General features: G+C 46.5%; 1 protein-coding gene across 1 annotated transcript in view; it reads right to left on the reverse strand.

Annotated features, from left to right (window-relative positions):
* The window catches only part of PARVA (parvin alpha), an 80,912-nt gene extending 53,609 nt beyond the window's left edge, over window positions 1-27,303 (reverse strand). Inside the window, exon 1 of the mRNA XM_040327942.1 lies at window positions 27,111-27,303. Coding sequence (XP_040183876.1) covers window positions 27,111-27,231 — 121 coding nt within the window. The 5' untranslated portion in view covers window positions 27,232-27,303. The remainder of the gene's footprint in view (window positions 1-27,110) is intronic.
* Between the last annotated feature and the right edge of the window lie 259 nt (window positions 27,304-27,562).

A 27,562-nucleotide genomic window follows, 5' to 3' on the forward strand; every position in this document is an offset into this window, starting at 1 on the left:
AAAAGTTTGTTACAGGAGAAGAATAAGAGGTCGTGATGTGAAGCTGGAAGGAGGGCGCGGGCGTATAAATGAGCGGGGGGGGGGAAGTTGGCAGATTTGTGGAGTCTTGTCCCATCCAGTGGCAGAAGAGTAGAAATGCAGGAAAGACGCTGGAGCTGGACGCCGTCATCGAACTGCGAAACCGCGACCGAGAGTTCCTCGCAGAGGGGTGACGTTACAGCTGAACTATATACAAGGGAGCATTTTTTAGCTGCCAATGCATTTTTGTATTTCTGTCCATCCAGTCCTGAGATTTGCTCTGCTCTGCCACACAGTGGCAGGGAAGGAGACCTGATTTTTCTCTGCTGCAGTTTTGTAACACTTAGAAATCATTTCACTCTCCCCCCAAGCCCGTCGCTGGACAGTGAAAAGAGAAGCAGAAGACTGATGAACTCATCTCTCTGGTCACTCTGCTCTCGCCTCCTACCAGCACGTTGCTTGTGTTGGAAGTGAAACAGCATGGACTATATGCACTCTGAACTATAGATGGCGCTGTAGCGATATACCAGCTGCACAGCCTTTCCCAACCTTTTCAGCACAGAGGAACCCTTGAAAATTACTTTATGGTCTCAGGTCACCCCCTGCTAAAATCTACTATATCTACAACTCATGATACATAGTTACATAGTAGGTGAGGCTGAAAAAAGACACAAGTGCATCAAGTCCAACCTATGATACACTTGTGTTCACTGGGAAGAACTATCCCCTTAGAGATTGCTAGAAATTGTTCATTGCTCAAGGAACCCCCCTAGCAACCTCTGGAGGGGCCCTAGCTGAGAAACCCTGTACTGGCATCTCTGTGTTTATATATGCTTGTATATTCTGCCCAGGGAGGGAGGAAGTTGTTTCTCTCTGTTCTCTCCGGTAATGCTGTTCTCTCTCCTGTAATGCTGTTCTTACACATGTAATGCTGTTCTGGCACATGTAATGCTGTTTCCGCACATGTAATGCTGTTGCCGCACATGTAATGCTGTTCTCGCACATGTGATGCTGTTCTCGCACATGTAATGCTGTTCTCGCACATGTAATGCTGTTCTCACACATGTAATGCCGTTCTCTCTCCTGTAATGCTGTTCTTACATATGTAATGCTGTTCTCGTACATGGAATGCTGTTCTCGTACATGTAATGCTGTTCTCGTACATGTAATGCTGTTCTCGCACATGTAATGCCGTTCTCGCACATGTAATCTCTTCTGAGGTCAAGGGGTTTCCTTACCCATGAAATGGAAACAGCGCCCAGAGGCGATTCAGTTCGCATGTGTTGCGCTTTACAAGTTTCTCACTCACTCTCACTCAAGTTTCTTACTCACTCTGTAATGTTGTTCTCTCTCCTGTAATGCTGTTCTCGCACATGTGATGCTGTTCTCTCCCCTGTAATGCTGTTCTCTCTCCTGTAATGCTGTTCTTGCACATGTAATGCCGTTCTCTCTTCTGTAATGCTGTTCTCGCACATGTAATGCCGTTCTCTCTCCTGTAATGCTGTTCTTACACATGTAATGCTGTTCTGGCACATGTAATGCTGTTGCCGCACATGTAATGCTGTTCTCTCTCCTGTAATGCTGTTCTCGGACATGTAATGCTGTTCTTTCCCCTGTAATGCTGTTCTCTCTCTTTTAATGCTGTTTTCGCACATGTGATGCTGTTCTCGCACATGTAATGCTGTTCTCTCTCCTGTAATGCTGTTCTCGCACATGTAATGCCGTTCTCTCTCCTTTAATGCTGTTCTTACATATGTAATGCTGTTCTCGCACATGTAATGCCGTTCTCTCTCCTGTAATGATGTTGTTACATATGTAATGCTGTTCTCGTACATGGAATGCTGTTCTCGTACATGTAATGCTGTTCTCGTACATGTAATGCTGTTCTTGCACATGTAATGCCGTTCTCGCACATGTAATCTTTTCTGAGGTCAAGGGGTTTCCTTACCCATGAAATGGAAACAGCGCCCAGAGGCGATTTAGTTTGCATGTGTTGCGCTTTACAAGTTTCTCACTCACTCTGTAATGTTGTTCTCTCTCCTGTAATTCTGTTCTCGCACATGTGATGCTGTTCTCTCCCCTGTAATGCTGTTCTCTCTCCTGTAATGCTGTTCTCGCACATGTAATGCTGTTTTCGCACATGTAATGTTGTTCTCTCTCCTGTAATGCTGTTCTTGCACATGTAATGTCGTTCTCTCTCCTGTAATGCTGTTCTCGCACATGTAATGCTGTTCTCTCTCCTGTAGTGCTGTTCTTGCACATGTGATGCTGTTCTCTCCCCTGTAATGCTGTTCTCTCTCCTGTAATGCTGTTCTCGCACATGTAATGCTGTTCTCGCACATGTAATGTTGTTCTCTCTCCTGTAATGCTGTTCTTGCACATGTAATGTCGTTCTCTCTCCTGTAATGCTGTTCTTGCACATGTAATGCTGTTCTCGCACATGTAATGTTATTCTCTCTCCTGTAATGCTGTTCTTACATATGTAATGCTGTTCTCTCCCCTGTAATGCCGTTCTCTCTCCTATTTTTAGCACTGATCACTGTATTGGTGTCACTGGTCCCCAAAAAGTGTCCGTGTCTGATTTAACCACTGCAATATCACACAGTCCCGCTAATATGTAGCAGAATACATACTGGCCTAAATTAGAAATTAGATTGAAAAGAAAATAGATTTTGTGTATTTTTTTTTATTGGATATGTTTTATAGCAGAAAGTAAAAAATATTGTTTTTATTTTTTTCAAAATTATCGGTAGTTAATATACTGTATATTTTTTTTAATTAAAATTATATTGAATATAATAATATTGCATTTTTTGTTTGCTGTCATCCTTTAGTTTCTGCCTATATATTTTTTTTCTCTTTTTTTTTTTTTTATTGTATTTTCTCTTTTTCTGACTGTCTTTTGCATCATTTTCAATTGTTGCTTTGTACATATTTTTTTCTGTAAGAAAATCCGAGCCAGATTCACAAAAGAGATACGACGGGGTATCTCCTGATACGCCGTCGTATCTCTGAGATATGATTGTCGTATCTATGCGGCTGATTCATAGAATCAGGTTACGCATAGATAGCCCTAAGATCCGACAGGTGTAACTGTGTTACAACGTTGGATCTTAGGCTGCAATTCTAGGCCGGCCGCTAGGTGGCGATTCCATTGCGGTCAGTGTAGAATATGCAAATGACTAGTTACGGCGATTCACGAACGTCCGCTTTGCCCGTCGATCTAAATTTACGTTGTTTCCGTAGAGATGCGTCGCGTAAAACTAAGCATGCCCTCTAGGTGGTCTAACCAATGCTAAGTATGGCCGTCGTTCCCGCGTCAAATTTTAAAATTTCACGTCGTTTGCGTAAGTCGTCCGTGAATGGCGCTGGACGCCATTTACGTTAACGCCGAAACCAATGACGTCCTTGCAACGTCATTTAGTGCAATGCACGTCGAGTAATTTTAGGGACGGAGCATGCGCAGTACGTTCGGCGCGGGAACGCGCCTAATTTAAATGGTCCCCGCCCCATTTGAATTAGGCGGGCTTGCGCCGGGCGGATTTACCTTACGCCGCCGCAAGTTTACAGGTAAGTGCTTTGTGAATCAGGCACTTACGTTGTAAACTTGCCGCGGTGTAACGTAAATGGGATACGTCACGCCGCCGCAGCGTAACGCATTTCTATGTGAATCTGGCCCTCCATTTTTATTTTTGTAAATTATTATTATTATTTTTCTTATTGCGCAAACCCCCCCCCCCCCCAAAAAAAAAGCAGAGGTGATCAAATACCACAAAAAAAAAGCTCTTTTTGTGGGAAAAAAAAGACTTAATTTTTGTTTGGGTGCAACGTCGCACGACCGCGCAATTGTTAGTTAAAGTAACACGTGCCGTATTGGAAAACATTGAGGGCGGAGGGGGGGGGGGGGTGGGGGGGTAAACCCTCCGGAGCTGAAGCGGTTAAGGAAATAAAATCCGGACTTTTCTGCAGAACTATGATGTCATCATTCGTCATCCTCCAATTTCCATCGTTAAATGTCATCACTCAGATAATTCCCTTTTTATGATTTCCGTTGAGCCTCGCAGAAATCCCACGACTTACTGGAATCCGTCATCCTTTCGGGGTCACGCGGCGGTCAGGAGGTCTTTGAAGTGGCGACGGCCAATAAGGCGAGAGGAAAAACAACGCGTTATATTACAATGAGACCCACCTATACGGGCAACTGCCACTTACTGAGCGTCGTCTGCCAAAAAGACAGGAAAGATCAGACGGGAATAAAATAAAAAACACTAAAAGAGCAAAATCCACTGCTGGAAATAATTTGTCAACAATAATGATTAGGACGCTAATAAACATAATGTCAATAAAATGATTTCTCATCGATCGTTTACCCTACCCAATCATTTCCCCTTCTCCCCCCCCGAGGCACCACAGCTTGCACATTAGCAACGTGTGATTAAAACACAGGGGGGTCCATCTTTAATAAATTACGTTAAATGGACTGAGGGTTTTTTATTTTTATTTTTTGAGTGTGTTATTTGTATAAACTATGAATTCAGAAATCCTGGACTGAAGCTGCTTCCAAAAAGATAAATTCCCCAATTAGGGATAATCCAAAGGATGACACCAAAAAATATGTAACATTTAGCATATTTAAAAAATAATAAAAAAAAGTAAATATCTGTATTTATCGAGTCTGTGGTTTGTATAAACAATGGGCCAGATCCAGAGAGCAAGTACTGATACGCCGGCGTACTTTCAAATTTCCCGCGTCGTATCTTTAGTTTGAATCCTCAAACCAAGATACAACGGCATTTGGGTAATATCCGACAGACGTACTGCTTCGTACGCCTTCGGATCTTAGATGCAATACTTTGGCGCCCGCTGGGTGGAGTTTGCGTCGTTTTCCGCGTCGGGTATGCAAATTAGCGAATTTACGACGATCCACGAACGTACTCGCGGCCGTCGCATTTTCTAACGTCGTCTGTAGTCGGGTTTTTTCCGGCGTATAGTTAAAGCTGGTATTTTGCGGCGTATAGATAGACTTGCCATTTTAAGTATGGCCGTCGTTCCCGCGTCGAAATTTTTTTTTTTTGCGTAAGTCGTCCGTGAATAGGGATGGACATAACTCACGTCTAAGTTAAAAAAATGACATCCTAGCGACGTCATTTAGCGCAATGCACGGCGGGAAATTTCGGGACGACGCATGCGCAGTTCATTCGGCGCGGGGATGCGCTTCATTTAAATGAAACCCGCCCCCAACCCGCCCAATTTGAAATCCGCCGCCAGAAATAGACTACGCCGCCATAACTTACGGCGCAAACTCGCTGAGGATTCGAATTTACGCCAGGTAAGGTACGGTGGCGTAGCGTATCTCTGATACGCTGCGCCGATCCAAATGTATGTGGATCTGGCCCTATGAATTCAGAAATCCTGGACTGAAGCTGCTTTGATAAAGATAAATTCCCCAATTAGGGATAATCCAAGGGATGACACCAAAAAATATGTAACAATTTTTAAATATTTAAAAAATAATAATAATTACATTTACAAAAAAAAATGAATTTCCTCTGTTTTTTTTTTTTTTACTGTCTTTTACATAATTTTCAATTTGCTTTGTACAGATATTTAAATGGACTGAGGGTTTTTTATTTTTATTTTTTGAGTCTGGTTTGTATAAACTATGAATTCAGAAATCTTGGACTGAAGATGCTTTCAAAAAGATAAATTCCCCAATTAGGGATAATCCAAAGGACGATATCAAAAAATATTTAACATTTTTTTAATATTAAAAAAAAAAAAAATATATTACAAAAATAAAAATGAATTTTCTTACAGAAAAAAAGTAAATATTTGTATTTTTGAGTCTGTGGTTTGTATAAACTATGAATTCAGAAATCCTGGACTGAAGCTGCTTTCAAAAAGATAAATTCCCCAATTAGGGATAATCCAAAGGATGACACCAAAAAATATGTAAAAATGTTTTAAATATTTAAAAAATAATAATAATAAATTTACAAAAATAAAAATGAATTTCCTCTGTTTTTTATTTTTTTGACTGTCTTTTGCATAATTTTCAATTTGCTTTGTACAGATATTTACTTTTTCTTTCTGTAAGAAAATACATTTTTGTTTTTGTAAATCATTATTATTATTTTTTTTAATTATTATTAAAATGTTAAAAAAAACATTGGTGTCATCCTTTTTGGATTATCCCTAATTGGGGAATTTATCTTTATTAAAGCAGCTTCAGTCCAGGATTTCTGAATTCATAGTTTATACAAACCACAGACTCAATAAATACCGATATTTACTTTATTTTTTCTGCAGGAAAATTCATTTTTATTTTTGTAAATGTATTATTATTATTTTTTAATTATTTAAAAAATGTTAAATATTTTTTGGTGTCATCCTTTGATATCTCCTCTTTGAGACAGATAAAGGAACTAAGGGCCAGATTCACGTAGAATCGCGGCGGCGTAACGTATCCTAGATACGTTACACCGCCGCAATTTTTCATCACAAGTGCCTGATTCACCAAGCACTTGCGATGAAAACCTACGCCGGCGGACCTACCGCGCATGCTCCGTTTCCGAACTCCCACCGTGCTTTGCGCGAAGTGACGTCATTTTTTTGAACAGCGACGCGCGTAGCGTAATTCCGTATTCCCGGACGGCTTACGCAAACAACGTTATTTTTAAAATTTCGACGCGGGAACGACGGCCATACTTTACACAGCAATACGATTGCTGTGTAAAGTTAAGGCACAAAAAAAAACGACTAACTTTGCGACGGGAAACTAGACTAGCGGCGACGTAGCGAACGCGAAAAACCGTCGGGGATCGCCGTAACTCCTAATTTGCATACCCGACGCTGGTTTACGACGCAAACTCCCCCCTGCGGCGGCCGCGGTATTGCATCTTAAGATCCGACAGTGTAAAACAATTACACCTGTCGGATCTTACGGATATCTATGCGTAACTGATTCTATGAATCAGTCGCATAGATAGAAACAGAGATACGACGGCGTATCAGGAGATACACCGTCGTATCTCATTTGTGAATCTGGCCCTAAGGACACAGATTCCCCAGTCCCTTTCTCTGCAGCCTCAGCTGCACGGTAGATGAATGGAAAGGAGACATTTCATTCAGAAAAGGGCTCCTTCCTCCGCTCTCCATCCTGACAGATCGAGGACAGAGGGGGTGGAGGAGAACGGCGGGGGAACGGAGCGGTACACAGAAGGGAGTGGAGCACGGCGGGGGACCGGAGCGGAGCACGGCGGGGGACAGGAGTGGAGCACAGTGGGTGACAGGAGTGGAGCACAGTGGGTGACAGGAGCAGAGCATGGCGGGCGACAGGGGCAGAGCACGGCAGAGGACAGGAGCGGAACACGGCGGGGTACAGGAGCGCTGCACAGCGGGGGACCAAAGCAGTTCATGGAGGGGGACCGGAGCAGTACATGGAGGGGGACAGGAGCAGAGCACGGCGGGGGACAGGAGCGGAGCAGTACATGGGGGACAGGAGTGGTACACGGTGGAGGACAGGAGCGGTACACGGTGGAGGACAGGAGCGGTACACGGCGGGGGACAGGAGCGGTACACGGTGGGGGACAGGAGCGGTACACGGCGGGGGACAGGAGCGGTACACGGCGGGGGACAGGAGCGGTACACGGCGGGGGACAGGAGCGGTACACGGCGGGGGACAGGAGCGGTACACGGCGGGGGACAGGAGCGCTACACTGCGGGGGACAGGAGCAGAGCATGGCGGGTGACAGGAGCGGTACACGGCGGGGGACAGGAGCGGAACATGGCAGGGGACAGGAGCGCTACACTGCGGGGGACAGGAGCAGAGCATGGCGGGGGACAGGAGCTGAGCAAGGAGGGGGACCGGAGCACCACTGACAAAGTGTCACAATGTATCGGATTATGCATCGCAGCAGTTCCCCGAGTACAAGTACCGATACTGATACTAGTATTAGTATCGGGATAATCCTACTTCTCAGCCATCTCTTTGCTAGCTGCATGGTCAGACCAGGGCCATCTTAATTCATGGGCACCCCTGGTCACTGCCCAGGGGCCCCGGGTGAATGGGGGCCCCATGATAATCTTGCGTTACATCACACTTGCCAACTGTCCTGGATTTGGGCAAATTAGGGCAGGCTGTTAGGGGCCCCCAAGTGTATTACTTTGCCCAGGGGCCCATGATGTTATTAAGACGGCCCCTGGGTCAGACTGCCATGGAGGGATGGAGGTTGCCTTGTCCGACCTCGCAGCTAGCAAGTTGATGGCCGCTTTGACAGCACTTTTACCGTTCTTCAAGCACTTGCCCAAGACAAGCTGCTCAGCTATCTCCTTGCTAGCTGTGTGGTCGGATGGTCCTGGAGGGAGGAGGGGACCCCTGTCTGACTTTGCAGCTAGCCTTAGACAGTACCTGGGAAGATGGGACGTGCTTGTTTTTGCAGGACTGTGGTTGAGACATGAGAAAGTTCTGTCGTTCTTTGTGCTGCACAATGTTCCAGCAATATACTAAAAGGTAAGAGATAACAACAACAACAGAACAATAAGAGGAAGACATAAAACAGAACAAAAAAGAAAAGAAAGTAAGAACACCTTGAAAATCCTTGGCTGAACCCGTGAAATGAGATTCATTTATGGAGGATACATTAAAAAAGGTCCAAAGGACATTTATACAACTTCAAGCAGATGGAGAGAGAAAGAGAGGGGGGAGGGGGGCGGGGAACAATACTGTAAATGAAAAACGGTAACTTTGTTCTGTGAGACAATAGATGGCAAGGAAATTCACCGTCTCTGCCGCGTGTCAAGGTAGCCAAGTCTAAACTTTCTCTTTGCGTGTGCGTCCGTGAACCGCCCTGGCCTATCGCAGCTAATTAATCACTTTCCATTTGTACACCCGTGCGGCGAACAATACTGCTTTTAAAAATGTTTATCCCGATTGCCCAGATGACCCACAGAAATGTTTGCAGAAAAAAAAAGGCTTCGCGCACACAGACCCGCGGCTCTGCATGACGCAATCTTCCAGCAAACTTTGTATGGTAGTTCAGGCCGCCCGCCATCCACGCGGCTTGTTTTCCATTAACCGTAGACGAAGGTGGTTTGTTTTTTTGTTTTTAGAGAAATTTGTAATTTTTAATTGAAAAGATGTGGGGATAGAACCATCCCTGACATTTCTAAAGGGGTTGTAAAGGTTCGTTTTTTTATCTTTCTGAATAGGTTCCTTTAGGCTACTTTCACACTGAAGCGCTGGGTGCGCTGGGGGTAAAACGCCGCTATTTTTAGCGGCGTTTTACCGTTTTGTTTGCCATTTGACCCCCGCTAGTGGCCGAAAAAGGGTTAAAATGGCCGGATTGGAGGCGCTACCCCATTGTTTTCAATGGGCAGGGGCGCTATAGGAGCGGTATTTTTACCACTCCTCAAAGATACGGCTGGCCAGACGTGTTTTAGCGTCCCGCCAGCGCAAGGCTCCAGAGTGAAAGCCCTCAGGCTAAGATAGAAAGGAGCGGCTCTTTCCGGGCGCATCGCAGGCGCTATTTTTAGCGCAATAGCGCCTGCAAAGCGCCTCAGTGTGAAAGCAGCCTTAGACCCCCCTTCACACTGGAGTTGTTTTTCAGGCGCTTTGGCGTTAAAAAAAGCGCCTGTAAAGTGCCTGAAAGAAGCCTCATCTGTAATCCCAATGTGAAAGCCCGAGTGCTCTTAGAGCCCTTTCACACTGCCAGCACCCGAAAAAAAGCTGGTAAAGCTCCACTAAGGCCCCTTTCACACTGGAGCGGTTTGCAGGCGCTATTGCACTAAAAATAGCGCCTGCAAAACGACCCTAAAGCCCGAGGGCTTTCACACTGGAGCGGTGCGCTAGCAGGACCACTCCAAAAGTCCTGCTAGCAACATCTTTGGAGCGGTGAGAGAGGAGTGGTGTGTTTACCGCTCCTCCACCGCTCCTTCCCATTGAAATCAATGGGAAAACGTGGCTATACCGCTCGCAATGCGCCTTTGGAGAGGTGCATTGTGGGCGGTATTAACCCTTTTTCGGCCGCTATCAGGGGTTAATACCGCACCGCTAGCGGCCGAATACCGCCGCAATTCCAACAGTATAGCACCTCCCAAGTCCCCTTTAACACTGGGGTGTTTTTCAGGCGCTTTGGCGTTAAAAAAAAAAGCGCCTCAATTAAAGGGGTGAGGGGTGCTTTAGGAGCGGTGTATTCAACGCTCCTAAAGCGCTACAAAGAATCTGCTTGCAGGACTTTTTTTGACGCCCTGACAAGACTTTAGCTCCAACTTTCTCAACCTTTTTACATCAGAGGAACACTTGAAAGAATATTCACGTCTTGAGTGAAAACTGTAATGCTCCCCCTACATTGGCAGTCCGTGAAGATGGACCCTCTTATGTTGATAATCAATTGAAAATTGCCCTCTACATTGGCAGTTACCTTATTAGTCATCAGAGAAGGGCCCATCGGTGTGCGCAGCCTATTGCATTAGGGTGACCGTGTGCACCCTAAAGCTCAAACACACACACTGCCGATCACTCACGATCTTCATTCAGAAAGGGAAGGGACCAGTAAATGACATATTTACCGGCCCCCTCCCCCACTCATTCTTAAACATCCCCACAGCAACAGCCGGCAGGAGAGGAGGGAAGCCAGAAGCGCTGTAGGTAGAAGGGGAGGAGCCAGGGCAGTAGGGGGAATGTTTGCTGCACAGGGTGATTAGGGCGTGCCTGGGCACACGCCTATAAAAGGGCATCTTACATTTATGGTCACTGGGGTACGAGACCCCTCACATTAGTAGACAGTTGAAAATGTCCTTTACATAACTGATGGGTGAAGAAGGCCCTCCTTCACATTTGTAGTCAGTGGGAAAGTGCCCCCATATCAAAGGTCAGTGGCGACAGGGCCTCCCTTACATTGGTGGTCAGTCAAGAAACACCCCCTACTTTAGTGGTCAATGGAAAAGGGCCCCTTTATATTGGTGGTTAGTAGAGAAGGGCCTCTTACATTTATGGTAAATGAAGTGAGAGACCCCTCACATTGGTGGACACTTGAAGACTGTCCTTTACATGATTAATCCATGAAGAAGGCCCTCCTTTACATTTGTGGTCAGAAGAAAAGTGCTCCCTATATCAAAAGGTCAACAGAGAATAGTCCACTTATATTAAAGGTTAGGAGAGAAGGGTCTCTTACATTTATGGTCAGTGAAGAGAGAGAGACCTCTGGTTATGAAGGTGGCTTTAAATATTGCCCTAGATTTTGACCAGCAAGGTTATGTTGGCAAGACAAGGGTTCTCACCTTGGTAGACAAGTCCTGAACTATAGAAGTTAGTCAAAGGAACCCTAAGGCCTTGTACACACGGTCGGTCCAAACCGATGAAAACGGCCTTAAGTCCAGTTTCAACGGTCAAAACCGACCGTGTGTACGGCCCATCGTTCCGTTGTCCTTCGGTCCAAAATTTCAAAACATGCTTTAAAATCTAACCGATGGACCGCTGCCCGATCGGTCCAAACTGATGGTTAGTACAGAAAGCATCGGTTCAAAACCCGCGCATGCTCAGAATCAAGTCGACGCATGCTTGGAAGCATTGAACTTTGTTTTATTCAGTACGTTGTGTGTTTGACGTCACCGCGTTCTGACCCGATCGGTTTTTGGAACGATGGTGTGTACGCACATCAGACCATCAGGCCACTTCAGCGGTGAACCGATGGAAATGGCCCGTCGGACCATTCTCATCGGTTTGGAACGACCGTGTGTACGCGGCCTTAGCAACCCCTGAAGGAACCCTAGAGTGGAAACCTATTTAAGCAAGCCTCCTTTAGCTACTGCCCTTCATTTAGTCCAACAAGGTTATTTTGGTAGGACAAGGGCCCTCACATCGGTGGACAGCTGGAGGGAAAACATCCTTTAGTGGAATCAGAGATTAGTCAAGGAACCCCTAGCAACCTGGTTGAGACGGCAGCTTTGACCATTGCTCTTGGTTTGGACCAGAAAGCTTATGTTGGTAGAACAAGGACCCTCAAATTGGTGAACTAGTCCTTGAAGTTAGTCAAGGAACCCATAGTAACTCCTGAAAGAACCCTAGAGCAGAACTCTGGTTATGAAGGCGGCTTTAACTATTACCCCAGATTTGGACCAACAAGGTTATGTAGGGAAGGACAAGGGCTCTCATCTTGGTGGAGAAGACCTTAACTATAGAAGTTAGTCAAGGAACCCATAGCAACCCCTGAGGGAACCCTAGAGCAGAACTCTGGTTGAGAATGCCGCTTTAACTATTGTCCTAGATTTGGACCAGCAAGGTTATGTAGGGAAGGACAAGGGTTCCCACCTTGGTTGACAAGTCCTTAACTATAGCCTTCCCTACCCTTCCCACACCTAACAACTGTATTTTCATTTTCCATCTGATCATCTCCCACAGCTACTACCCTTTGTTCCACTTGACCCTCCCTTCTAGATTGTAAGCTCTAACGAGCAGGGCCCTCTGATCCCTCCTGTATTGATTTGTATTGTGACTGTACTGTCTTCCCTGATGTAAAGCGCTGCGCAAACTGTTGGAGCTATATAAATCCTGTATAATAATAATAATAGAAGTTAGTCAAGGAGCCCCTAGCAACCTCTGATCACTGCTCTTGATTTGGACCAGAAAGGTTATGTTGGTAGAACAAGGACGCTCACATTGGTGAACTAGTCCTTGAAGTTAGTCAAGGAACCCATAGCAACGCCTGAAGGAACCCTAGAGTGGAAACCTATTTGAGCAAGCCTCCTTTAGCTACTGCCCTTAAATTTAGTTCTGCAAGGTTATTTTGGTAGGACAAGGGCCCTCGCCTTGGTAGACAAGTCCTGAACTATAGAAGGTAACCAATGAACCCATAGCAACCTCTGATGGAACCCTAGAGTATAAACTTGGTTGAGATGGCAGCTTTGACCACTGATCTTGATTTTAACCAGAAAGATTATGTTGGTAGAACAAGGACATTGGTGAACTAGTCCTTGAAGTTAGTCAAGGAACCCATAGCAACCCCTCAAGGAACCCTAGAGCAGAACTCTGGTTGAGAAGGCGGCTTTAACTATTGCCCTAGATTTGGAACAGTAAGGTTATGTAGGGTAGCACAAGGGCTCTCACCTTGGTGAAGAAGTCCTAAACTATAGAAGTTGGTCAAGGAACCCATAGCAACCCTTGAAGGAACCCTAGAGCAGAACTCTGGTTGAGAAGGACGTCTTTAACTATTGACCTAGATTTGGACCAGCAAGGTTATGTAGGGTAGGACAAGGGTTCTTACCTTGATGAAGAAGTCCTAAACTATAGAAGTTGGTCAAGCAACCCATAGCAGCCCTTGAAGGAACCCTAGAGCAGAACCTTGGTTGAGAAGGACGTCTTTAAATATTGCCCTAGATTTGGACCAGCAAGGTTATGTTGGTAGGACAAGGGCTCTCACCTTTGTGGACAAGTCTTTTACTATAGACGTTAGTCAAGGAACCCTTAGCAACCCCTGAGGAACCTTAGAGCAGACCCTGGTTGAGAAAAGCCTCTTTAGCGATCTTTGGACCAGCAAGGTTGAACCAACAAGCTGAAATGCATTATTCTTTAATAACACCTCTTATTCCTTTGACAAGAGAAAGGCTCCATATTTCAAGCCTCCACCCCGGATTCAAAAGAAGAACATTACAGAATCTCTCACGCAGATTCGAGTTGAATTACCGCAGGAATTTCAATGCTATTTTGCTTTTATAACCCCACGTTCTCTATAAAAATCGTTTCCTCAAAGAGTCATACTCGGGATTCCTGCGGCATCCGCGTGTAGAGAACGAAGCTCGGCGGCATTCAGAGTGCCACAGTAGCTGCCATTGAAAACCTGCTGGTTGTTATCCTCGCCTATTCTGACTTTGTCACCGCCCCATCAATACCGTTCCTTGTGTGCGCACGTATGGCGTGACCTTCACTCGCTCGCGCGCCTGCAGAAAACTGTTTAACATCTATTGGAAAGGAGAATTATGGAATTTCGAACATTTCTCCCTTTTCACACCCAAGTAAAATGAACGTATTGTCACCGGCAATCCATGGGCAGTGTTCCTCTCTCCGAGGCGCGTTTTATATGCTTTTCATTCGAGGCCACCCTCCCCCGCCTGCTTAATAAAACGTTCAATTTCGCGTTCAGATTTGCATTTCAGCTCTTAGAAATTCTCAGAATACTTTCTCAGATAATAAAAGTCATGCTATGTAAAGATAGAAAATATATAAAGGCTTTCCAAATCTTCAGGGTTCTTGAGTCTCACACCACGATCCAACCTTCCCTTCAGGTCTTGCGCAGTTGTAGCGGCTCCTCTCCTGGACTGGAACGGCTTCCTCTGATTTTACTGCACACTGTGAGCTTCTCATCATGTGCACTAGAAGCTGCAGCAAGTCATAGAGAATCTCATTTCCTAGCTGGAGGGGCCATCCAGCATCATCTAGCCCTCCCCCGGGCCTGACTGCCCCTGACCCGCTCCTTTCCTTAATTGGATTTCAGTTCTTTCAATCAAGAAGGCTCAGCATTACATGTGGGTGTTACCGAGGGGCGGGCTCAGCATTACATGTGGGTGTTACCGAGGGGCGGGCTCAGCATTACATGTGGGTGTTACCGAGGGGCGGGCTCAGCATTACATGTGGGTGTTACCGAGGGGCGGTCTGCATGCCAATACAGACAGTGCTGGACCTGTAGAGTCAGCAAAAATTGCCGCCCTGCCCCCCCCCCAAAAAAAAAATAATTGAGCACTATTCTGCACACTTACTCTCTAAGCATAAAATTCCCCCTTCTCCCAGGACAAATCCTGCTGAACTCCCCCCCTCCCAGCACAAATCTCCCCCCCCCTCCCAGCTCAAATCCTCTTTCTCTGCAAATCCCATGGCACAAATTTCTTCTCCCAGTACACATCCCCCCACACTCCAACCCCCCCCCCATCCACTCTCCCCAATCATCCCTACTAGCATGATATTTCCCCTCCCAATACACATCATAACCCCCTCCCTACAGACAGCAGAAATCTCCCCCCTTCTACCCTCCTCGCACAACCCCCCATATTTCCCCTCCTAGCACAAATCGCCCCCCCAAAAAAATGTCCCCTCCTAGCACAATTAATACCTCTGGACCATCCCTACCAACAGAAATCCCCCCCTCCTCCTACCCTCCTCGCACAACCCCCCAAATTTCCCCTTCCTAGCACAAATCCCCTCCCCCCTCCAAAAAAATGTCCCCTCCTAGCAGAATTAATACCTCCGGACCATCCCTACCAGCATCAGAAATCCCCCCCCCTTCCACCCTCCTCGCACAACCCCCCCAAATTTCCCGTCCGGACCATCCCTACCAACAAAAATCCCCCCCTCCTCCTACCCTCCTCACACAACCCCCTAAATTCTTCCTCCTAGCACAAATCGCCCCCCCAAAAAAATGTCCCCTCCTAGCACAATTAATACCTCTGGACCATCCCTACCAACAGAAATCCCCCCCCCTCTACCCTCCTCATTTCCCCATCCTAGCACAAATCCCCCCCCCTCCAAAAAAATGTCCCCTCCTAGCACAATTAATACCTCTGGACCATCCCTACCAACAGAAATCCCCCCCCCTTCTACCCTCCTCGCACAACCCCCCATATTTCCCCATCCTAGCACAAATCCCCCCCCCCCTCCAAATAAATGTCCACTCCTAGCAGAATTAATACCTCCGGACCATCCCTACCAGCAGAAATCCCCCCCCTTCCACCCTCCTCGCACAACCCCCAAAATTTACCCTGCTAGCACAAATCACCCCCCCCCAAAAAATGTCCCCTCCTAGCAGAATACCTCTGGACCATCCCTACCAACATAAATCCCCCCTCCTACCCTCCTCGCACAACCCCCTTAAATTCCCCCTCCTAGCACGAATCGCACCCCCACCCAAAAACAATGTCCCCTCCTAGCACAATTAATACCTCCGGACCATCCCTACCAGCAGAAATACCCCTCCCCCCAAAAAAAGTCCCCTACCAGCACAATCCCCCCTCCCCAAAAAAAGCCCCCTCCTAGTAAAATTAACCCGATCCGAAAAACATAAGAACTGGGGCGCAGAAAAATGGTAGCAGGTGCTCCGGACAGATAAGTCAAAATGTGAAATATTTGGCTGCAGCAGTAGGGCGTTTGTTGTTGAAGGGCTGGAGAGCGGTACAATAATGAGTGTCTGCGGCCAACTGTGAAGCATGGTGGAGGCTCCATGTATGTTTGCATTTCTGCAAATGGTTGGAGGTTTGGTCAGGATCCATGGTGTTCTCAATGTTGAGAAATACAGGCAGATACCTTATCCATCATGCCATACCTTTAGGGAGGCGTGTGATTGGCCCCAAATATATTCTGCAGCAGGACAACCAACCCCAAAACATACAGCCAATGTCATTGGGAACTTTCATTTTCTATCATTTTTCTAATTTTCAGCATTAGCATCACACCTGCCTAAAACTTTTGCACAGTAGCGTACATATCATTGTTTTATAATGTTCTCTCCAGACTGCAGGCTCCGGCTCTGGGAATTCGCAGACCGCCGGCCTCGCTGCCTTATAGGGAAGCGGAAACTTCTGCTGCACAAGCCGATGTTTTCCTTCCAAGATTTTTCAGGCTTACGAAATGACACCGGAGTTCTCCTCTCGTAAAAGCAAAACGCACAGAGGGGGAGGGGGGGGGCGATGGGCTGAAAGCAATAACCCATGATGGCAGCCAATGAGATTTCACCACCATTGTGGGTTACCGAGTGCTCGCTGCCATAGGGTACGCCACAAAAAAAAATGCTCACAAATTAAAATGCCCCATATGGCCAAAAACACGTGAACCCCCCCCCCCCCCCTATCCAAATGCAGGGCTGTTTTTAACACGGGGGCAAAAGGGGAAGCTGCCCCGAGTCCATTCATTGTTGCTGGGACCAAGGCAGCTTCCCCTTGAGCCTGCGCTGCCTGCGAATAACTGATAAGTGGATTCGGAAGGACCCAAGAAAATGTTTGCCCACCCCCCTATCCAAATGCAGGGCTGTCTTTAACACAGGGCAAAAGGGGCAGCTCCCCCCCCCTCCCGGGTCCATTCATTGTTGTGGGGCCCAAGAAAATGTTTGCCCGGGGTCCGATCACTAATAAAGATGGCCTTGTCCAAATGAGCAATTTTAGCATTTTTTACAACCTGTAATGATGGGGATTGGGGGGGGGGGGGCGTCTGTGAAAATCATACCGTTTCATAACACCACATAGAGCTTCCAGGCGCCCCCCCCCCCCCCCCCCCCAGCGGGTTATTTAAAGGATTTGGGTATTTTCAATGTTGTCCTCAAAGACCCTTTCTTTTTTTATTTCACTCCTCCCCCCATGGCAGTGCCCAGCCCCCCTAATGCCCTTTTTTGACATTAGTTTTTCTATTAACCCCTAAAAAATGACAGAATTTAAACACGATTCACCCATCTAGACTTCATCGGGATTCACCTCTAGGTTTGGCGTTCCCAGGCAGATTCACACGTCATTCTCATCCAACATCAGTACCTGACCTCAAAAAATGGGCAGAAATTCCTGCAGACCTCCCCCCCTGAAATCTTATGGAAGATCTTCCAAGAAGAGAGGAGGATGTTATAGCTGTAATGGGGAGGCCAACTACATATGAATAGCTATGGGGGAGGGGGGGACTTAATTATCACGGTCATTGGGGGGGAAAACTCTGTATTAATGGTCATGGGAAGAGGGGGGCAACTCCATATTAATGGTCATGGGAAGGGGGGGGGGTCAACTCCATATTAATGGTCATGGGAAGGGGGGGGGGGGCAACTCCATATTAATGGTCATGGGAAGCGGGAGGCAACTCCATATTAGGGAAGGGGCTGGCACCTCTATATTAATGGTCATGGGAAGAGAGAGGGGCAACTCCATATTAATGGTCATGGGAAGGGGGGGGGTCAACTCCATATTAATGGTCATGGGAAGAGGGGGGGGGGGCAACTCCATATTAATGGTCATGAGAAGGGGGTGGCAACTCCATATTAATCGTCATGGAAAGGGGGGGGGCAACTCCATATTAATGGTCATGGGAAGCGGGAGGCAACTCCATATTAGGGAAGGGGGTGGCACCTCTATATTAATGGTCATGGGAAGAGAGAGGGGCAACTCCATATTAATGGTCATGGGAAGAGAGAGGGGCAACTCCATATTAATGGTCATGGGAAGAGAGAGGGGCAACTCCATATTAATGGTCATGGGAAGAGAGAGGGGCAACTCCATATTAATGGTCATGGGAAGGGGGGGGTCAACTCCATATTAATGGTCATGGGAAGAGGGGGGGGGGCAACTCCATATTAATGGTCATGGGAAGGGGGTGGCAACTCCATATTAATCGTCATGGAAAGGGGGGGGGGCAACTCCATATTAATGGTCATGGGAAGCGGGAGGCAACTCCATATTAGGGAAGGGGGTGGCACCTCTATATTAATGGTCATGGGAAGAGAGAGGGGCAACTCCATATTAATGGTCATGGGAAGAGAGAGGGGCAACTCCATATTAATGGTCATGGGAAGAGAGAGGGGCAACTCCATATTAATGGTCATGGGAAGGGAGGGGCAACTCCATATTAATGGTCATGGGAAGGGAGGGGCAACTCCATATTAATGGTCATGGGAAGGGGGTGGTAACTCCATATTAATGGTCATGGAAAGGGGGGGGCAACTGCATATTAATGGTCATGGGAAGAGGGGGGGTAACTGCATATTAATGGTCATGGGAAGGGGGTGGTAACTCCATATTAATGGTCATGGGAAGGGGGGGGGCAACTCCATATTAATGGTCATGGGAAGAGGGAGGGGGAAACTCCATATAAATGGTCACAGGAAGGAGGGGGCAACTCCATATTATTGGTCATGGGAAGGGGGGGGGGTGGCAACTCCATATTAATGGTCATGGAAAGGGGGGGGGCAACTCCATATTAATGGTCATGGGAAAGGGGTGGTAACTCCATATTAATGGTCAAGGGAAGGGGAGGCAACTCCATATTAGGAAAGGGGGTGGCACCTCTATATTAATGGTCATGGGAAGAGGGGGGGGCAACTCCATATTAATGGTCATGGGAAGGAGGGGGCAACTCCACATTATTGGTCATGGGAAGGGGGGGGGGCAACTCCATATTAATGGTCATGGGAAGAGGGGAGGGCAACTCCATATTAATGGTCATGGGAAGAGGGAGGGGGCAACTCCATATAAATGGTCACAGGAAGGAGGGGGCAACTTCATATTAATGGTCATGGGAAGACGGGGGAAAATCCATATTAATAGTCATGAGAATAGGTGGGGGGGGGGGGTTCCATATTAATGGTCATGGGAAGGGGGTGCAACCACCATATTAATGGACATGGGAAAGGGGGGGGGGGTTCTGCCCTCCCAGACAGGGCTGTGCTGTGTGGCAGAGCTGTGTAAATCTCAGGACTGGATGGACAGAACGCGTTTTTGTTTAGATGTCGGCCTGGAGTTTAGCTGTATAAACCTGAGATCGGAGGAAGACGATCGATAACATTGTATGTAGTTTCAGTGGTTCCTCTGCCCCCCTCACATATCTTATACTACAGAGCAGCTGGAAGGAAGGGAAGGCAATTCTCTGCCTTGTAATGCGCTGTGAGGAGACGCAGCTGCAGACCGCCATCCTTCAGCATTCCTGTGGGGTGATGTGTCAGAGTTACAGCTAACCGGACGCACCCAGAGAGAGGAGACTGCAATCCACATGGGTGTTACACCCCCCCGAGGGACGCCGCTCATCGGTGAAAAGTGTAGAAATCGGGTGAAAGACACAACAAAACACTTTTGGAAGTCAAATAAAACATTTTAAATGCGATTCTAAAGCCTAAACATTTTTTGCTTTCAGGCCCCTGTCACACGTGGGGCGGACCCCAGAAATCGGGGGGGTGTAAGGTCCCTGCTGAGCAGGCGGATGACAGGTCCACTGTGTCTGCTCTGCATAGACACTTTTGACACTTTTTTTACTAGTCATGGTGGCGATCAGCGACTTATAACAGGGCTGCGATTTTGCGCCGAACATTCTCACAACGATAGACACTTTTTTTTAATAGTAATGGCGGCAATCAGCGACTTGTAGCGGACTGCGATTTGGAGATGAACATTCTCACAACGACAGACACTTGTTTTACTAGTAATGGCGGCGATCAGCGTCTTATAGCGGGACTGTGATTTTAGATTGCGATGGATTTGCACAGAGTAGCCCCGCCCCTCCTCTTCTTAGGGGTCCCCCACCGACACCCCTGGCTCCTCCTCCGAGTGCCCCCACAGTAAGCCTGCTTCTTATGGGGACACTTGTGCGTACTCGCTCCTGGCTGTGTATGTCTATTGATACACACAGAGGCCCAGATTCAAGAAGCAATTGCATCTGCGTAACCATAGTTACGCAGCGCAATTGCTTACTTGCGCAGGCGTGACGACTCCTGATTCAGAGAGCTCGTTACGCCGACTGAAGCCTAAGATATGCGTGGCATAAGGCTCTTATGCCCTCATATCTTAGGCTGCATTCTTACGCAGGCCGCTAGGTGGCGTTCCCGTTGTGGTCAGCGTATAGTATGCAAATTGCATACTAACGCCGATTCACAACGTTACGCGAGCCCTGCGTACGCAGTTTACGTAGTTTGCGTACGTCGGGTTTCGCGTAAGGCTGCACATGCTAAAAGCAGGTGCAGTCAATGCTAAGGATACCCGTTGTTCCCGCGTCGCAAGGTTTAAATTTTACGTTGTTTGCGTAAGTGAATCGTGAATGGCGCTGGACGCCATTCACGTTCACTTTGAAGCAAATGACGTCCTTGCGACGTCATTTACCGCAATGCACGTCGGGAAAGTTTCCCGACGGAGCATGCGCTCTACGCTCGGCGCGGGAACGCGCCTAATTTAAATGATTCCCACCCCCTACGGGATCATTTACATTAGGCGCCCTTACGCAGGGCATTTTGCCGGAGCGCCCACGCAATTTACGGAGCTACTGCTCCGTGAATCGCGCGTAGCGCAGGAAATTTACGGAGGCGCAGCGGCAAAACGGTGCGCTGCGCCTCCGTAAAAAAAGCGCAAGGCTACCTGAATCTGGGCCAGAGTAGCCTCACCCCCCTGCTCCTTCCTCACTGGCTGTGATTGACAGCAGCTGGAGTGAGTATCCATCATAATGCTCACAATGGTAAGCACCCATTGGTCAGTACAGACATGTGAACATGCTAACCAATGGGAAGTGCATCCAGGGTAAAGGCCAGAAAGAGGAAGCTCATAGAGAGTCAGGCTGGGAAGGAAAGCACTAGATGATGAATGGCTGTCCTCCAGCCAGGAAATGAGGCAGATCGATTTGTCTCTCTGCGGCTTCTAATGCACATTGTGAGAAGCTCGCAGTGTGCAGGGAAATCAGAGAAGAGGAGCCGGAACTGTGCAAGACTGAAGGGGGGGGGGGCTGGAGGTCAATAAATATCAGGGGTTTCCTCCGGTGTGTCTATAGAAACCTTCACTGTGCGGAGATGTGGACCGGATCAGCCCGATGAATGGAGCATTTACGATCATCGCTGCATAATTGCTGGTTGTACACAGGGGCCCCCAGGGGACAACGGGCTCATTGCTGGAACTTTCTCCAGACGGGGAGTGTCATGACCCGGAGCTACCTGTGAGAATCGCAGACATTCCTTCACTTCCATTCACATAACGGTCCTTCGATCTCCGACGTGATGGCCATTCATTTATCAATTTGTGATCGATTCACAGACAAGCAATAATCGATCAAATACTACAACACATACAAACCGCAATAGGCAGCAGACGGGGGAGGTTTCCATGTCGCAGCTTCGCGCCCGCAGCAAAGAATGGCGGAAAGCCCACCGAACACTCCACAGTCCATCATATAGGGACCCCAAACACCCCGAAACCACCACCAATGCAAGTAGTTGGGGAGCAATTATCAGCAAGATAAAAACAGGCAGTGAGGAGGCGTCACATTGCTTCCTCCCCGCCTGTCAGTAGCCTCTGAAGAGCGATCCGAATATGGATTGGACTTCAGAGGAAAGGGGGATTTAGATGCACGTCAATGTCTACCCTCAGTGTTATTCCTCATGTAATCATGTATTATCTATGACATCACTGGGGACCATAGCCAATGATGAGGGTGGTATTCACATAGGCGGGCACAAGGGGGGTGCCGGGTGTGCCATCCAGTGTACAGAAGTGTGCGGGGGAAAGGGGACCCACTGTGCCCTGTCACCCACTACACACCCAGAGTAATCCATCTCTCTCTTACCCCTCTCACCCTCCCCTCACTCTCACTCTTCCCTCTCACACTATCCTCTCTCTTACCCCCTCTCTCTTACCCTCTTCTCTTCCTTACCCCCTCTCACCCCCTCTCTTTTTCATCCCCCTCTCACCCCCTCTCTTTTTCATCCCCCTCTCTCTCACTCCCTCTCTCTCACCCCCCTCGCCCTCCTTACTCTCTTATCCCCTCTTTCTCACCCCCTCTAACCCTATCCTCTCTCTCACCCCCTCTCTTCCTTACCCCCTCTCATTCCCCTCTCTCTCACCCTCTTATCCCCTCTCACCCCCTCTCTCTCTTACCCCCTCTCACCCTCTTTCCTTCCTTACCCCCTTTTATCCCCCTCTCTCTCACCCTCCCCTCTCTTTCACCTTCTTTCTCTCTTACCCCCTCTCTCCCCCCTCTTACTCACCCCCTCTAATCCCCACTCTCCCCCCTCTCTCTCTCTTACCCCACTCTCTCACCTTCTTCTCTCTCTTACCCCCTCTCCCCTCCCCTCCCTGACCCCACTCTCTCTTACCCCCTCTCACTCTCTTCTCTCACTCACCCCCTCTCTCTCACCTTCTCTCTCTTACCCCCTCTCCTCTCCCCTCCCTGACCCCCCTCTCTCTTACCCCCTCTCACCCCCTCTCTCTCTCACCCACCCCTCTCTCACCCCTCTCTCTTACCCCCCCCCCTTCTCACCCCCTTCTCCCTCTCACCCCCACTTTGCCCTGTCACACACTACACACCCAGAGTAATCTATATCTCTTTTATTCCCCCCTCACCCTCTCCTCTATCTCACCCCCTTTCTCTCTCTCTTTTATCCCTTTAAAACAAAAACAAAAAAAACTTTTTAAAATAGTATGTGAGTCTAAATAGAAACACACACACACACACACACACACACACACACACACACACACACAGGCATGTGTTTTAGTTGTGGGGTGCACACCTTAATACAATAGACTTCACACACCTATGGGTGTTTACAGTGTATCCATATAGCATAAAATAGCACAAAAGCAGCGTTTTGGTAATCACAATGGTAATACATCTCTGGGTGTATGGATAAAGAGTCCCAAACCATGGGGGTGACAGGGGGAAGGGGGTGGGATATGGGGGGGGGGGGCAGTATAGAAGAGTCAGCTTTGTATTCTAACAATGTAGCACTGTGCACAATGTATTACATCTGTATATATTATTGTAACAGTGACAAAATAAACAATGTATCAGTAATAGTCCCTCTATTTACAACTGAGTTAAAAAAAAAAAATAACACAGAGACTTTGGGGAGATTTACTAAAACTGGAGAACTCAGGATCTGGTGCCGCTCTGCATGGCAGCCAATCAGCTTCTACCCTCAGCTTGTTCAGCTAAAGAGGAGCTCCGGGCTCCTTCAGAAAAAATTAAGTCAGCAGCTACAAATAGTGAAGAGCCAAGGAAAGTGGAGCACTGGGGTGAACTCTGGATGGTGGGACAGGTGAGTAGCTCCACTTGTAAAGGGGAAGCTCCGCTTGTCTGTCCGCCCCCCCCCCCTTGCTGCCGCAATTGGCATTTTTAGGGGGGGAGCGGGTACCTGGCTTTTACACTACCGGGTGAGTTTGCCGCGGCGGGGGGGGCCACAAACAAGCGGAGCTTCCCCTTTACAAGTGGAGCTACTCACCTGTCCCACCATCCAGAGTTCACCCCAGTGCTCTTCTTTCCTTGACGCCGGCATCTTCACTATGGGCACCCAGGTGACAGGTTGTGGCTTCACAGCTTGGTGCCTACTGCGCATGCGTGAGTAGCACTGCGCATCGTGAATGTTGGATGAAGTTTTTTGGGACCTGTAATGTGTCCCAGAAGACTACGGGAGGGAGAGTGAAGAACTTTCACTCTGATCGTTTAGGCCAGGGGTCTCCAAGTTGTGGCCAGAGGGCCAGATGTGGCCCTTTGCTGGCCTTTATCTGGCCCTTGAGGCACTATTCCTCCCACTGACACCAACAATGGGGCACTATTCCTCCCACCGACACCAATGATGGGACACTATTCCCCCCACTGACACCAACAATGGGGCACTATATCTTCCACAGATACCAATGATGGGATACTATTCCTCCTACTAATAGGGGGAATACTCCTCCTCCTATTGACCACCAACTTTGATATGTAGTGTATAGGTAATGACAGATGATGTAATAATATACAACGTATCAGTGATGTCATATACATGTATGTCAGAGTATAAGAATGTATAAGAACGTTCATACAGAGTTATGATCTGTCCTGTGTACATTAGATATCAGTGTACAGTACACAAGTGTCCTTCTATAATAATATTAATAATAAAAACAATATCAATAATAACAATAATAACCATCATAAGTATAAATCTCAGTATTTCTGTGTATAATAATAACAATACCAAATACTAATACTGTCAATAATAATCATAAGACAAAAAACTCAGTATTTCTGTGTATTATAATAGTAATAATAATAATAATACATTTCAATATCTCTTTGTATTAGGGTTGTCCCGATACCGATACCAGTATCGGTATCGGGACTGATACTGAGCATTTGCAGGAGTACTTGTACTCCCGCAAATGCCCCCGATGCCAGATCCGATACTACCCCCGCCGCCGCCGATACTATACGCGGCGCGGAGGGGAACAGACAGCTATTCAAATGAAAGCTGTAATGTTCCCCGCACGCTGATTAATAGGCGGCGGCATCTAGGTATGGGGAGACATGGCTGCATTGTGTGGGGGACATGGCTGCATCTGTGGGGGACATGGCTGCATATGTAGGGGACATGGCTGCATATGTAGGGGACATGGCTGCATATGTAGGGGACATGGCTGCATATGTGGGGGACATGGCTGCATATGTAGGGGACATGGCTGCATATGTGGGGGACATGGCTGCATATGTAGGGGACATGGCTGCATATGTGGGGGAAATGGCTGCATATGTTGGGGACATGGCTGCATATATGGGGGACATGGCTGCATATATGGGGGACATGGCTGCATATGTGGGGGACATGGCTGCATATGTGGGGGACATGGCTGCATATGTGGGGGACATGGCTGCATATATGGGGGACATGGCTGCATATGTGGGGGACATGATTGCATATGTGGGGACATGGCTGCATATGTGGGGGACATGGCTGCATATGTGGGGGACATATTTTTAAAAAAGTATCGGTAATCGGTATCGGCGAGTACTTGAAAAAAAGTATCGGTACTTGTACTCGGTCCTAAAAAAAGTGGTATCGGGACAACCCTACTTTGTATAATAATGATAGTAATGTTGATATTAGATATATTAAGTATATTAGGCAGTGATAGTATCTATACTGAATACTGATATTACATACATTCCAGTAGAAATAATAATATGAGTAATATTTCCATGCACGGTATAAAATATTCATATGTCATGTATAGATAATGACAGATGATGTAATATACAATGTATCAGTGATATCATATACAGGTAGGTGGTCAGAGTAAATGTGTCAGTGTCTTTATACATAGTGAGGTATGAGATGTCCTTTGTACAGAATATTAAAGAAATAAAAATACAGTATTTCTGTATATTATTAATCATAGTTATAATTAAAAAAAACTCAGTATCTCTGTGTATAATAATAATAATAATAATAAATGTTAGTATTTATTTGTATAATAATGATAATTATGTTGATATTAAGTATAATAAGTAGTGCCAGTAACTATAATGAGTAGTGATCCATTTAATGAAGAAATACTAATATTTAATTGCATGGTATATATGGTATTGATATGTATAGATAATGACAGATGATGTAATATACAATGTATGTGATGTTATATACAGGTATGTGAGTTTATAACAATGTATCAGTCTCTATATACAGAGTAGGAAAGTATGAGAAGTTCTGTGTACAGAATATTAGAGCTTGGTGTATAATAATAAAAATAATATTAATACTAATAATAATATTAATAATAATGATAAATCTCAGTATATCTGTGTATAATAATAATAATAATAATAATAATAATAATAATAATAAATCTGAGTATATCTGTGTATAATAATAATAAATCTGAGTATATCTGTGTATAACAATATTAATAATAATAATAATAATAATAATAATAATAATAATAATAAATCTGAGTATATCTGTGTATAATAATAATAATAATAATAATAATAATAATACTCAGAATATCTGTGTATAATAATAATAATAATAATAATAATAATAATAATAATAATATTAATAATAAATCTGAGTATATCTGTGTATAATAATAATAATAATATTAACAATAATAATAATAATAATAATAAATAATAATAATAATAAATCTCAGTATCTCTGTGTATAATAATACTGTAAAAATAATAATAATACATTTTAGTTTCTATTTGTATAATAATAATAATAAATCTCAGTATCTATGTGTATAATAATACTGTAATAATACTACATTTTAGTACATATTTGTATAATAATAATAATAATAATAATAATAATAATAATAATGTTGATATTAGGTATATTAGGCAATGATAGTAACTATAATGAGTAGAAGAAATAATAATATTGAATGGCATGGTATATATGGTATTGATATATAATGTATAGATAATGATGTAACATACAGGTAGGTGGGTGTATAACAATGTATCAGTATCTCTCTCTCTCTCTCTCCTGTGTGGGGAATATTAGGGATCGGTGTAAATATCTGTATATAATAACAATGTATCTCTGTGTATAATAATAATAATAGGGGTGATCAGTGTGGGGGTCTCCTCTCCTCTCCCCTCCCCCCGGGCCCCCCATTACCTTCTTTGGCCTTCTTCCTCCGGGCCAGGGTCCCCCCGAGTTTCCCCAGGAAGGAGTCGTCCTTCTTCCTGGATGGGGGGGATTTGGGGGTGCTGGGGGATTTCTGGGGGGATGTCGCCATGGTGGAGGATGAGGATCGCTCGGGTTTGTCCTCTGGCAGCGGAAGCGGAATTCTTCCAGAGATCTCCTCCTCCTCCCCCACCCAGACCGGGATCCGCTCCAGCTGGGGGCCCCGGGCCGGCATCACAGTGCAGCGTGGGGCCCCTAGAGCGGGGTCTATAGCTGTGTGCTCGGGGGGCCCCCGGGCCGGCATCTAGACGAGGGTGCACGGGGCCCCAGATCCGGCGTATATACAAGTTTTCATGGGGCCCCGGCCGGCACCTAGAGAAGTTTGGGAGGGGCCCCTAGACCGGCACCTGGAGAAGTATGTATGCCCCCCGCCATAGACTGGC

The sequence above is a fragment of the Rana temporaria genome, chromosome 11, assembly GCF_905171775.1.
Source record: "Rana temporaria chromosome 11, aRanTem1.1, whole genome shotgun sequence".
Taxonomy (NCBI): Eukaryota; Metazoa; Chordata; class Amphibia; order Anura; family Ranidae; genus Rana; species Rana temporaria.